The sequence below is a fragment of the Mustela putorius genome, unplaced genomic scaffold, assembly GCF_011764305.1.
Source record: "Mustela putorius furo isolate JIRA1106 unplaced genomic scaffold, ASM1176430v1.1 tig00000743_pilon_pilon_pilon, whole genome shotgun sequence".
NCBI lineage: Eukaryota > Metazoa > Chordata > Mammalia > Carnivora > Mustelidae > Mustela > Mustela putorius.
This window is the reverse complement of record NW_025421464.1, coordinates 6,346,845-6,360,165: the sequence shown is the minus strand read 5'-3', so window position 1 is coordinate 6,360,165 and position 13,321 is coordinate 6,346,845. Positions and strand designations below refer to the sequence as shown.

General features: G+C 46.3%; 1 protein-coding gene across 2 annotated transcripts in view; it reads right to left on the bottom strand.

The window, feature by feature from the left end:
• The window catches only part of RPN2 (ribophorin II), a 56,332-nt gene that overhangs the window by 2,435 nt on the left and 40,576 nt on the right, over positions 1–13,321 (bottom strand). Inside the window, exons 11-17 of one of the 2 annotated variants that reach the window (XM_045084182.1) lie at positions 12,391–12,505; positions 9,434–9,628; positions 8,121–8,207; positions 5,735–5,830; positions 4,283–4,358; positions 2,374–2,503; positions 767–814 (exon numbers count right to left, since the gene is read on the bottom strand). In XM_045084182.1, coding sequence (XP_044940117.1) covers positions 767–814; positions 2,374–2,503; positions 4,283–4,358; positions 5,735–5,830; positions 8,121–8,207; positions 9,434–9,628; positions 12,391–12,505 — 747 coding nt within the window. The remainder of the gene's footprint in view (positions 1–766; positions 815–2,373; positions 2,504–4,282; positions 4,359–5,734; positions 5,831–8,120; positions 8,208–9,433; positions 9,629–12,390; positions 12,506–13,321) is intronic. The other variant, XM_045084183.1, reaches the window with a different exon arrangement.

The window sequence follows — 13,321 nt, the reverse complement described above, 5'->3', positions numbered from 1 at the left end:
TGGTCCGCAAAGCCCAAAAATACTATCTTTCCAGAAAACTTCTGCCGATCCCTAGTCCAGATGAGCGGATCAATGAAGCACTCACTCATTCTCCTTCCCTCCCTTCCCCTTGCCCCCACTTCCATCCTCACCCCAGGATTATACTTAGAAAATGGGTGATCTTTCACTTGGCATTTTAGCCACACAGGGAATAGCCCTGAACTACACCCTGAGTTTTAGGAACCAGCATTCTGATTCTGGTTTTGAGTTATGGCCAACAGTCCTTCATAATTCAGTCTCCCCTAACCACACTGCTTGGCCCCACCAAAGATCAGTGTTACAAAAAGGCCTAGAAACAGTGACAAGGTGTGCCAGGATTTGCCATGGGACCATCGTTTCATGAATTTAAGTGTTCTGAATGGGGTCCCCATTCAAGAAGTCCAAGGTTGCATCTATGTTATCCTCAACTCCGCCCTCCTAAAAACACAGAGAAAGGGGCTGCTGTGTATAAAGTACCCCACGGACATAAGGGAGGATGGAGTCTAATGTCAATGCCAGGTCACGTTACCCCATCAGTTGGGCTAACTCAGGGAGCTTTAATTTTTGCCCTGGTCCAGTCATAACCTGGTCCAACAAGTTGGAAAATGGCCCCAGAATTCAGCTATGGGTTGGGGAAGGTGGGGAGGAACGAGTGGGCTGAAAATCTGATAAAACAACTGACATGCACGAGGTGGGCAAGATGGGAAAGGGGCCCTGCTTCTGGGAGAAGTCCACCCTTCATTTTTACCGTAGTGTCCTATATTTTGCCAATCTACTGCTCTGCTCTGCAGCGATCCTGCCAAAGGAAAGAGGGTTTGAGAATCAAGAAAGGACAGTGGGAAGAGAAATAAGCTTGAGAAAAGAAATAGCAGCATACACCCAACCAGAGCTTCAATGATTTCCCAAGTAGCAGAGTTCGTTCTAGGGCTTACAAAGACAGCAAAAGAAGAGTGGGCTCTAACTTTCTGTATAAGCGGTGTGTGGGGGTGTGTGTGGGTGTGTCTGTGTGTGTGTGCACGCGCGTGCTGGAGAGGGGATAACCATGGTCTCTCCCTTCAGAAAAGGTACATAATTTTAGGATCCCAGATTAGGAACTCCTGCTAAGCAGGCTCTAAATCTACCTCACCTTCCCCTTGATTCTGTTCATCTTGTGTGGGCAACTTCCAGAACAGAGAGAACTCCACAGAGTGCAGCCTTTTGGCTCCCTGGGGCCTGGACTGGCTGCTGCCAGGGAACAGGGCTCTGCTTAGAAAAAAACAGCTGAATCCTGGGCTCTTGCTCAGATGGACTGCAGAGCTGCCAAGCGAAGGCTGCTGGAGGGGCAGAGAAATGAAGCAGCTGCCGCGGCCAGTGCTAAGGAAAGCTCTGGTGGAATGTGGAAGATTCAAGAAGTGAGGAAGCACGTCGAGACGGGTCTCCATGGTGAGGCACTCAGGAAGTTCACGATGGAGCCTGGAGTAGGGCTGAGCCACGGGGCTCCCCTGCCTGCTAGCGGTCTCTGAGAAAGCCTCTCTGATGTGACCAACTTAACTGGCAGCCGCGCTGGAGGGCACACTATTGAGTTCGATTCTTACAGCAAACATCTTGGAGAGGAGAAAGCAGGGCACATCTGAAGTTGTTAACTTCCAAAGGTGAAAGCAACTCTGACCTTTTCTTATTGACCTTTACGTGGCTGAAATCACCCAAGTTCTAATAAAGTCAAATCAATGAGAAACACCTATGTGACATTTAAATTGGCCTCTGACCCAGGTTCGACAGTCAAGCTGCCAGCAAGCGGCTGCCGCTGCGTTAAGATCTGACCATCTGTGCAAACCTGAGGTTGTCTGGCTGTCAGGGACGTGGTGGAGGCTACTGAGCAGGGCTCCAGCTAGGGGGCCTCTTGGAACCTGTGGCAGCTTTGGGGTGAGGGTGGGGGTGGGAAGCGCACGGACCTCACACTGAGGAGGAAAAGCTCTGTGAGGCTGCTAGGGGTGACAGAAGAGTCCCTCCCCGGGGCCTGCGAGGAGGGCAGCAGAGGAGTCTGTGTGGCAGGAGAGAACATTTTTATACCAGCCAGCACATGACCAACAATCTTCTGTCCCACGTGTTCTAATCCATTTTAATCTTCATAAAGAAATTATTTTCTTCTCTTATTCTAATGTGTCAGGGCACAGATCACTGTGGTTTTAATATATTTAAAGCTGATCACCAAGGCCCTTTTTGGACTTAAAAGGTGGAATTAAGGTGTCACACTTGCCCCCAAGGATCCAAACGTTCAGCCACAGTCACAAACCCTTGTTCAAAGAGCTGGGTGAGTAGAGCTGACAAAAATATTTCTAATCCCACTCGGAGTCCCCTGCCCATCCTTAGCCTTACCTCTTGATTGCCTGCTGGGCCAGCATCCGATTGCCAGCCAGAAACGTCACACTGCCCAAGATGGCCAGGTACTTCAGGGTCTGGAACATGTTGAGCTGAGTCCAATAGACATACATGAGCCCCAGCATCGCTGAAGGAACAGACGTCATGACAGCCAGTTAAGTGAAACAGTGACAATGGCCTGGGGCAGAGGACAGTCAGGAACAGTACCTGCTGGGTTCTGAAGAAGTCTCTCTTTCTAGACCAGCTGGTTTTATTCCTTGTATCCAATGCCAGAAAATTAATAACTCAATACACTTACCTTGGCTACCAAAAAAACCAGAGGTAAAAATCAGACCTCAGCACCTCAGCTACGTTAACTATCTTGTTCCATGTTCCAGCTCACATCTATTTTATCATAGGTTTTACTTTTATTTTTTGTTTTGTTGTTTGTTTGCTTTTTTTTTTTAACATGACTGTCTTGTTATAGTCAGGATTCATTTTACTTTTCAAATTCTGAACAAAAGCATGCAGGATTAAATAAAGGAATAATTTCCTTTCCATTGCAAAAAATGATAATGGGTATTTTGCCAGTGCGACTAGAAGGGAGGCGAGGAGTACTAGGGAGGGTTGGTGTAAAGGGCTCAGGTCTGGGCACGGGGAGCCTTGGGTTCAAGTCCAGGCTCTGCTCTTCCCAGTCATGTCCATTTCTCCGAGCCGACATTCTCTCACTTGTCAAACGGGGATCGTAATTCCTGCCCTAGGCACCCCCATCACGGTTGTGATGAAAATCAAATGAGGGAATGTGCACAAAAAGTTCTCTGGCAAAGAAAGTCACGCTTCTAAACAAATTTATATTCAGGTTTTGTTCTCAGTCTGACTCAGGAGGGCTATCACTCAAATCCAGTAACTGGCCTGGAGAGAAAGGTCACCCTGTCAATTTTGCCCAGAAGGATGACGGATGAACTACAGCAGGGGTTCTTAACCATCTCTGAGGTCATGAACCACTGTGAGAATCTGACCGAAGTTACGGACTCCCTCTTTCCCCAGAAAAACACAGACACATCTGTGGAGCCCCACAGACTCTGTACACAATTGACAAACACAGGATTACTCCTTAAAGAATCAACAAAATCAGAAAAGAATACTGAAGTCTCAGGGCGCCTGGGTGGCTTGTTCGGTTAAGCGTCTGCCTTTGGCTCAGGTCTTGATCCCAGGGTCCCAGGATCGAGTCCAGGGTCCTAGGATCGAGCCCGGCATCAGGCTCCCTGCTTAGTAGGAGCGTCTGCTTTTCCCTTTCCCCCTGCTTGTGTGCGCTCTATCTCAAAAAAAAATCTTTAAAAATTAAAATAAAAAAGGATATTGAAGTCTCAGTAAAATGCAAGGCACCACAGACCCAAGATGGTCAAACATCTCTGAAATGCTTAGCTGATTTGTGAATTTACTGTCTTGTTATGTTTAGGTATGGAGTTCTCAAGAGAACAACGCAGAACAGTGTGTCCAATTGTGGAAGAAACTGTTTTCTATTACTGTCCAGACGCAGCCGCCAGCAACCGTGAAGATCGATACGGTGGGGGAAGATAACCTTTGGAAACTGCATTAACGCTCGTCATCCAGGAAGATGGCTCAATGTAAAGATACGATAAGTGAGTAATCTCTGGAAATGAACAGGGCTATTAAGTAGGGGTAAATGGCCAGCCAACAGCAGCCTAGCACAATGAAACCCAATATAATGACAGCTGTTCTAAGCTGATGGACCAAACAGGTTTATCATCATATCAACTGTCCTAAAAGGCCAGGAGGAAGAGGGAAATGTTATGCTATTAAGTCATTATAGTTAATAGGCCGTGGGTCTACTTAACAGGGCTTTCGTGTGGGCAGGCGAAATGTCAAAGGAGGTTAAATGGAATTAGCAGCCGGGGGTGCTTACCAGCATGTCCCAGGTGAAAGATGATTGTGCTTGGAGCAAAAGTGAAGTTGGAGACATTGGCACCAATCCGGATCCACTGAACGATGGGGAGAAATAAATTAAAAAGACATTAGGACTTCAAACAGAAGACAACACATGCCACATCAATGCTAATCCGATGAACAGCCCCAAGGGCTTAAAAGTTCATCCACACTTGAAGGACAGAAAATTTTTCCAAGTGACAACCACCCTATTGTAAGTCCTCAGGAAAATATTGTTCCCTTTCCTCTTTAGAAAGGCATTCCGACACTTGCTTTCAAATGTGCATGAATAACTCACACCTGAACATCCTTTATAATGACAGCAAACTTTTCTATTTTAAAGCAGGTGAGACCACGAGGCTGAAAGGTCAGAGACTGCATTTATGATGAAGTCACTGGCACTCAGCCTAATTCCTCTAAATACGGGTAAGATAAGCCCCCTGGCAGCTGGCAGGGGGCACGCTCTTGCTCCAGGTTCTCTGCCTTTTGGAATTCTGATCACTCAAATACGAGAACAGGTGCCTACCCAATGTCAGGTTGCTGAAAGATCGTGCCATGCCTTCCAGATTTAGACTGACCATTAATTCCTCTACTGAAATCGATGAATGAATTAGGAACACAGGCAAGTAACCACGCAAAAGTAAGAGCTAATGAATTTTCCATGCAGTTCTCAATATTCTCTGAACTTTGAGGATATGCATCTTATAATTTTTAAAGAGAGACAAAAAGATTGGTTAAAAAAAAAACAAAAAAATTCAAACAGTACATTAAAGTATAAAAATTTCCTTCCTCTTTACTCCCTAAAAGGTCCTCTCCTGGGCAGTGACCGACACTAACAGATAATGCCTTTTTAAGGTTTTATATCAAGAGGATCATACAAACATACTATCCTACCCCTGACCTGCTTCACTCAGTGAGATACCATGGCAATCTTGTATCAGCATGTAAATCTATCCATTCTTTTAATAAACCTGCATATTATCCCATTATATGATGAAAAATAATTTATTTAACACTAGTTTTGTATGCGGACTCTGGGCTGTCTATTTGTTTATAGTTTTGGGCTCCAAATGCTGAAATCCATAGCCTCTGTACCCTGTTTTTATGCAGCTATCAGCATTGGGCCTTGCTTTTTTCACACTTCACCTCAGAACACTCCTACAGAGCATCCCAGTCTAGGTACTTTTATCATTTTTAGTGGCTGTTAGGTACTTTCTCATGCCCCCCCGTTAATGGATCAGTTTATTTGGCTGCTCCCCCACAGTGGGGAATTTTAGTTATTCTAAAATTTTTTGACCATCGGTTTAGGTCACAGCTGCTGGACCCCTTTGGAGCTCTGCTGAGGCCAGAGCACAAAGCCTCCTTTAGAACGGCTACATCTGCTCAGTCTGGCGCCAGACACACACTGCCCATGCTAATTACAGCTACTCACCAGAGCAAAGAGCAGGAGCAAGGGCGAGAGGATCAGGGCAGTGAATGTATTGGACACCACCGTGGGGGGCCTCTTCTCAGGCTCTCGGAACAGGTGCTGCAGAAAGAAGACATACCAAGAATGTTGAAGAATGTGCCCTTCCCAGCAGGGGCTGCCACGTAGACTGGGCACCAAAATGCCAATGACACTCAGGCAGAAATGCTTCCCAGAGGCTACACCCTCCTGGCAGTGACCAGACACCTGGCCTTTTGCCTCTTCACAATGCTGGCTTCTAATCCTAGAGGTCTTCTACCAAACACACCAGTGCCAGCTCACTACTTGGTCAACCCTCTTTTTCCCCTCAAAGACTCATTGCCATTTAGAGGTTAGAAAATACAACCAATCTAGTGGCATCTGACCAGTGTCAAAGAGGGTGCCTGTGGGGGCAAGGGGGAGACCTGGGTGGCTCAGTCGGTTATGCATTTGACTTCAGCTTAGGTCATGATCTCAGGGTTCTGGGATCGAGCCCTTTGTTGGGCTCCCCACTCAGCAGGGAGTCTGCTTATCCCTCTTCCCTTCCCCATACTCATGATCGATCTCTCTCTCTCTCAAATGAATTTTTTTAAAAATCTTAAACAAAATAAAGCAAGAAGAGGGTGCCCAGGTATATGGGCGGTTTAGGTGACAGATATCCAAGGCAGGACTCTGGATTTCATAATGCTTCTGGGTTCCGAGGGTGGCACTCTCATATGCTGCTGCCCCACTTAAGTTAAGTAACCTCACTCTCCTTTATAACTTAAAACTTAAGAGCCTCACTATGGATTTCCAACCATAACTCACCCCTTCTGAATCCAGCCCATGGCACTAAGGAAGCCCTAAATAAACTTTCTCCCCTCCTTGTTCTGTCTGATTTCTGGAATCGAACCAGAAAGCTGGGCAAGCATTGCTCTTTGTTTTATTAGTTTGTTTGTCTTCCTGAGAAACTCTACTTGAAGATCTTTGGGAAGCTCATCTGGTGTCACCCAGCAAAAGCAGTGATGGACTGGGAGTCCAGAGACTTCTATCCTGGCCCAAGTAAAGGGGCAAGTTGCTTTACTCTTTGCCTCAGTTTCTAGCTGAAAAGTTGCGGGTAGGAGGTTGAGGACCATCCCAGTTAGAACGAGGCTGTAAGGGCATCTGACTACACTTGGTAAGCTCTGACACAGGCAAATTTAATTTTTTTTCACTTTCTTCCAATGCATAGACCTGCGTCTGTCTTTCCTCACCAATGTCCAGCCAACTCAGCTCCATGAGGAGGCAGCCTCACCTGGGAGTCCTGCTCCCAAGTTTTCGCCTCAGCTCCCCTTCGTGGCCGCCTATTCCGCTCTACAACTCAGCCAGCACCCTTCATCATCATGGTCCTACCTTCTACAATTTCAGTGCATTTTATAATCTTAAGTAATGCTATATCAACATTAGGAGAATTTCAAAAAAGAATCCTACTGTGACACTCTTTGGGCCCTTGTCCTTTCATTAGTGAATAAGAAGTAAGTAGTCTGCCTGAAACACTTCAACAATGATTCATATGTGGTATAAACAGTTTCCGTGTTACTACAGTATGATCATTTCTCATGACTGCATATAGTCCACAGTGCGTCCACCTCCGATTCCTTAACCAGTGCCTCAAACTGCTCTAACGATTACTAGCTTTATTTTGTTTTATGTTTATTTTGCAAAATGTTTTAGAAACTTCTCAAAGCCTTTCTTTCCTTTTTGGTTACCTTTTTTTTTTTTTTAAGATTTTATTTATTTGTTAGAGAGACACACAGTGAGAGCAGAAACATAAGCAGGGGGAGTGGGAGAGGGAGAAGCAGGCTTCCCACTGAGCAGGGAGCCCAATATGGGGCTTGATCCCAGGACCCTGGGATCATGACCAGAGCCAAAGGCAGACGCTTAACGACTGAGCCACCCAGGCATGCCTGGTTACCTATTTTGATCCTCACCACAGTCCTGAGCTGAGCTGGGCAGAGATGCTAACTATGTGCAGGGATGGTGAATCTCTGGGGAAAGGACTGCCTGGGAAAAGAAAGCCCTATCCTCCTGCCCAGGTGAGTTTTCCACTGAGAGGCCCCAACAGCCCTGATTTCTGCAGGAGCAGAGGAAGAAAGCCAAACCCACCTGTGCTGTAGCTCTCAAGCAGCTAGCTTAAGGCTATCTGCTTTCAGGGAGGTGGACATTGGGCTCTGAGCCTGTTTCTTCAAGCTCTAGGATGGGACTGTATTTGTCCTAATTCATGGAATGGCAAAGCCCACACTAACATATCGTATGAACAAGCTAAAGAAACAGCCAGAGCCACAGCCCAGGTGTTTACTGCCCATTTCACGTTTCCCCTCCGTGTTCAGTGCAGGAGCCCTTAGGCTTCTTATACCTGAATTTCCTGTTTGGGGGTGAAAAGGTTCTTGGACAGGACAGTCGATGGAGCATCTTCTTCAGGGAACTTGATGACCACGTCAGCCTAAAAAAAACAAGAGCAGTTTTGAAACGCACAGGGCAGGGAAGAGGCTGGAACTCGACACCGGGGTAGCACCCCTAACTCACATCCGGGACCATCACTGAAAACAGCTGCAAGCGGTTCAATCACTTCTGATCCATTAGCTGACAAATTAGGGCAGTAAAAATTTCAAGAACAAAACAAGTATTTGTTGAAATGCTTTTTAGAGCAAGATTTCCAATTTTCTACTGGTCTGGTGACCCCACAGAGCTGCTTAATACAAAAATCCCAGCTGGTATTCAGGCTGTTACAGTTGCAATCAGAAACTGCTTGGTGTCCCTGGGAAGTGTGATTTAGTCACAGGGAAAAAAAAAAAAAGTGCTCTTGTACAAAACACAGCCCAAAGTTCAGGAGAAAAAAAACTCTTGACTACAACACAGAGATGTGGCTGCCCCTTCGACTTGCAGAGGGAGTGCCCACCATTCACAGCCTGTGGATTGGCCTCTGCTACTTTTCTAACCTCCTCCTGCTCTGGACCAGACTTAGGTACTCCAGCAAAATGGACCCACTCAGGTCTCACCTTCTGGTCTCACTTTCTGCTTTCTGCAGAAAGCACCTTCTGCAGGCTGTTCCCCAACAACCATTGCACAGCCCCCAGATACTATTCTGATAAACCCTGCAATTCTTCAACCCCTAGCTCGAGTGTGGTCTTTCAAGTTTGTGTCTCATCACACCAAGCAAAGATGAGCTACGCATTAAGAAGCAGTATGTAAACTGTATACAGCAGGCAAACACTGGTTCATAGTTTACGAGTATCTTGCATATTCTAGAACTTACTATCCCAAACCATCCTCAATTATTACAACAATTCAAGTCTCACCCTCTCCCACCCCACCATGAGGCTGTACCATATCTCAAAGACTGGGGCCTTCATCTCTTACATCTATGGATTCCCCCATAGCATTTTGCTATAAAATGAAAACCTCCTTCAAGTGTAACTTTTCTAGAAATTCGCTAGGACCCACGAGGGCAAATTTAGGCTCCATGCACTCACTCAGTCACTACTTATGGAGCACACCCTAAGTGCTGAGCCACATGCATACCCCTAAGACTTCTAGTAGAAAACAGCATGGCTCCTCACCTCACCAGGCCCATTTATTGCCCTGCACAGGCGAGGCTAGGGGAAAAGAGTGGTTTCTGTGGGGGGCATAGCCACCCTTGCCTAGATCAAGGAGCATCTGGGCACATACCACATTCCAAAGGATTGGGTTCTTCAAAGTGGCATCTCCGATGATCAGATAGAGAGTGTAGGTGCCGGACGCAGAGTCAAATTCAATCTTTCTCTCAGAGGTATCCAGTTCAAACTTGTACACATTCTTGCTGTCTGGCTCAGCAACAAACACAACTTCTTGGCCAGTCTTCTGGTTATGGAGTCGGACAAATGTCTGGATGGAAGAGTACCACAGTCTTTAATCTGATCATTTCAAAACTCCCTCTGTGCCCAATACCGAATGGACAAAGCAACAGACTCTTGCTCTTGTTGGCTTGTTGGCTCTTTTGTCACAGTGGGAGCTCTGGGATCTGCCAGACCTGCCCAAGCCAGAGGAAGGAGTGGCCATCCCATTCTCATTACAAGCTCGGAGAGCAGAGCTCACTTTTTGTTAGTGTAAGAAATGTCACTAAGGGGTCCAGCCAATTCGCAACTACTTGGAGGCCGAATGCCCAGTTTGCGGATGATTTAAGCTCTTTGCTGCCGCTGCAATTTCTTCTTCCTGCCAGCCTTTTGGCCACCTTGCTGCCCAATTAACTTCTTCACCAGAGGGTAAAAAGAAGGGAAATGAGGTGGAACTGTAAGAGGCCCATTTTCAATTTCCTAGTGCCTCCAGCTAAAGATTTAGTGGAAGAGGCTCAGGGATTGATAGCAAGGCCGAGTTCTAACCGAGCAGAGCAGCCTGGTGTCACAGAGAGAGCCCAGGCTCCGAAGACAGGCAGTTTTGGTTCCACTGCTTATTAGGCGAGCATGTTACTTAACCTGCTCGGGCCTCGAGCTCTTCATCTTTGGTGTATCTGTGTCAAGATTCACAATGATGAATGCAAAGCATTTAGTGCTGGGCCTGGTAGAATGCTAGTGAGTCAATAAACAGTAGATGAAATTCTCGTCAGTGCGATGGTACAAGTCTAATCACCTTATCCTGCCAGTGGCATAAAAAATTAAGGCTTCTGCATATTAGAACTGCAGCAAGATTTAACACCCACGCAGAGCTTTTCTCTCAGGTGTTTTAAAATAAAGAACTGAACAAGAAAGGTAGATTGGTTCCATTTAACAGATCATAAGGCATGAGGATTAAATGAGTTGCCATGGTCACAAAATTCAGCGCTGAATCCACGGAAAAAAAAGTAAATCTCATTTGTTACTCCACACCTCGGCAACAAAGAACCATCAGAGTATTTAGGGGAAAGGCCCAGAGATGTGAGGCATCCTGACTACGGCAGCCTTGGCCAAGAATGGGATTTAGGAGCCCGGATGCCTGATGTTCCTCCTGCTATAGCCAAGGGCAGGCGGTAGCCAGGCTTACATGCAAAATGCCAGCTCCACCTGGGAGGTCTCTATGCCATGGTTCCAAAGTAGAATCTTAGGTGAGACAAGTATCCAGTTAAAGTTACACTTCCTCACTCTCCTTGTCCCAGTCCAAATCCCACCAATTTAGTCTCGTGATTTCTTCTCCTCATTCTTTCTTCCCTGTGCTGTTTTGCTGACAAATGTCATTCTGAAAAGGAGCTGGGAAACGCTAAGAGGCTGAAGTGCTTTGAGTCAGTGAGCCATGGCTAAGTGTCCTGACTGAGCTCTCTGGATCTGGGGGCGTGGGGGTGAGGGGGACAGGAGAGAGGAGCGGAAAAGTGCCAGGGCAGTGGTCCTTAGGGGCAGCCACTCTGGGTCCTGGGCACATGTGTATCAGCTGCAGCTATAAGAAACAGAAAGCGAGTGGTGCCTGGGTGACTCAGTCAGTTAAGTGTCTCCCTTTGGCTCAGATCATGATCCCCGGATCCTGGGATCAAGTCCCGCATCAGGCTCCCTGCTCAGTGGGGAGTCTGCTTTTCCCTCTGCCTACAGCTCCCACTGCCTGTGCTTGTTCTCTGTCTCTTTCTCCCTTGCTCTCTGACAAATAAATGAATAAAATAAAAACAAACAAACAAATAAAAGAAACAGCAAAAAAGTTTCCAAGTAAATCCACTTATGTCAGTCATCTGCTTTGAAGCTATCTCTCGGCATGAACTTGAATCTGCTAGCTCTGCTCAAGTATCCCTACAAAGCACCTAAACCAAGGTCCCCAGGTTCCATGCTTTTGCATCTTTCAGCAAAATATTTACCTGAATTTCCCTTCATAATACTGCCATGGATGGGGAAGGGTCGAGAGAGTTATTCTCAAGCATCTCAATGGGGGATGACAAGAGGTTGGGGAGAATATGTCTGAGAAGACAAGGGGCCATATCAGACTCCCTGGGGAAAAGGTATGATTTGAAAATCTTTTAAATAATAATTATCATTATTTTATATATGGAAAACAAAAATGAAAGCAGTTGCTTTCATAATACAAAGTAGGCACAAGTTAAAAAGGGCCATTCTTCAGATTTCCACAAACTCTGCTGCGGTCAGAACAAAACACTTTGGCCTACTGCCTAGGTTTTCCTTTTTCAAAATTATTTCAATCTTTTTTGTTTTGTTTTCCCCCAGAAAGAAAAAAGCCTCAAGTAAGTGCTAATCTGCTTTAAATATATCTTCTCGATACCAACTGATCTTTTTTTTTTTTTTTTTTTTTTAAGGTTTTATTTGACAGAGAGATAAAGAGCACAAGAAGGCAGAGTGGCAGGCAGGGGGAGAAGGAGAAGCAGGCTCTCCACTGAGCAGGGAACCCAATGCAGGGCCCAATCCCAGGACCCTGGATCATGACCCGAGCCAAAGGCAACTGTTTAACCAACTGGCCACCCAAATGTCCCAGCAGTTGATCTTTTAAAAAGAACCATGTCTTCCATATTCAGGGTTACAGCCAGTACATGAGGGGACAGTGTCATGTGGGAGAATGTGATGTACCATCAGGGTCCACAGTGAAGACCCAGAAGCAGGAATATGGAGTGTATATGCCACACCAGCAAGTCCGGCACGTGTTAATGGCATAGACCAACAGAAGCACCTGGGCTTTGTCCTGACCTGGTGAGGGGTGAGTTCAGCACCGGTGTTCACATCTACCAGCTGGAAGAACAAAGCGAAGTTCTGGTGGCTGTCTGCGATGAATGTGCCCTTGGCTTTCGCTGGATAGGTCACCCTGAAAGAGACATGTATACGGCAAGTCTTCAGAGAGGATCTGCAAGTATCTGAGAACAGAATAAAGAAGACAAACGGCGCTTCACTGCCTAATCCTCCCTCTCCCACTGGAACACTTTCCTGCTGTGGACAGACAGGAGGAGAGAAGCTGTCTGTGGCCAGAGGGCAAACCGCACTGAGAGAGCCAGGATGAGAAAAGCACAGAAGAAACTCTCCCTGGGCTCTGGGGCAAGGCTATGCAGACACTCCAGGCTTTTACTTTAAGGACCTAAGGATGTCAGCTGCACCACGTCAGGCACCAGCGGGGCACACGCAGGCACACAAGTGGAGTGGAGAGCTGGGCAGACAAGGCCGCAAATGCCACGAGAAGTCATTGCGGCGCTGATGTCAGCAGTTACGTGCGAGCGAGGTCGGGACGTGAGGGAGTAGGAGACGCAAAACAAGAAGGGCACTCATTCTTTTTCTTTTTTTTTTGAATGCTGTATTTTTTCCTGGACACGGTTTCAATATATTTTTCCTGCCTGAAATTGGATTTTTTAAAGAGTCATTTTCTCAGAAGGCAGACCTAGTGAAAAAACTTTTCACAGCTCCCTCCTGGGATAGTAGGGGAAGATGGCCAGGGGAAAAACAAGGTTTTACTCTTAGGCTTTCTATAAACTTATTAGTAAAACCAATGCTTCACCCATATAGAGAATTAAACTTTGCAAAGCACTCTCACAGATCTTATGTCAGTGGATTCTCAACAGTGCTCTCATTGTCAATGTCACTGAAAACTAAGCCAGAGAGAGAAAGGCCCAGCTCTCTCATAGGACTTAGG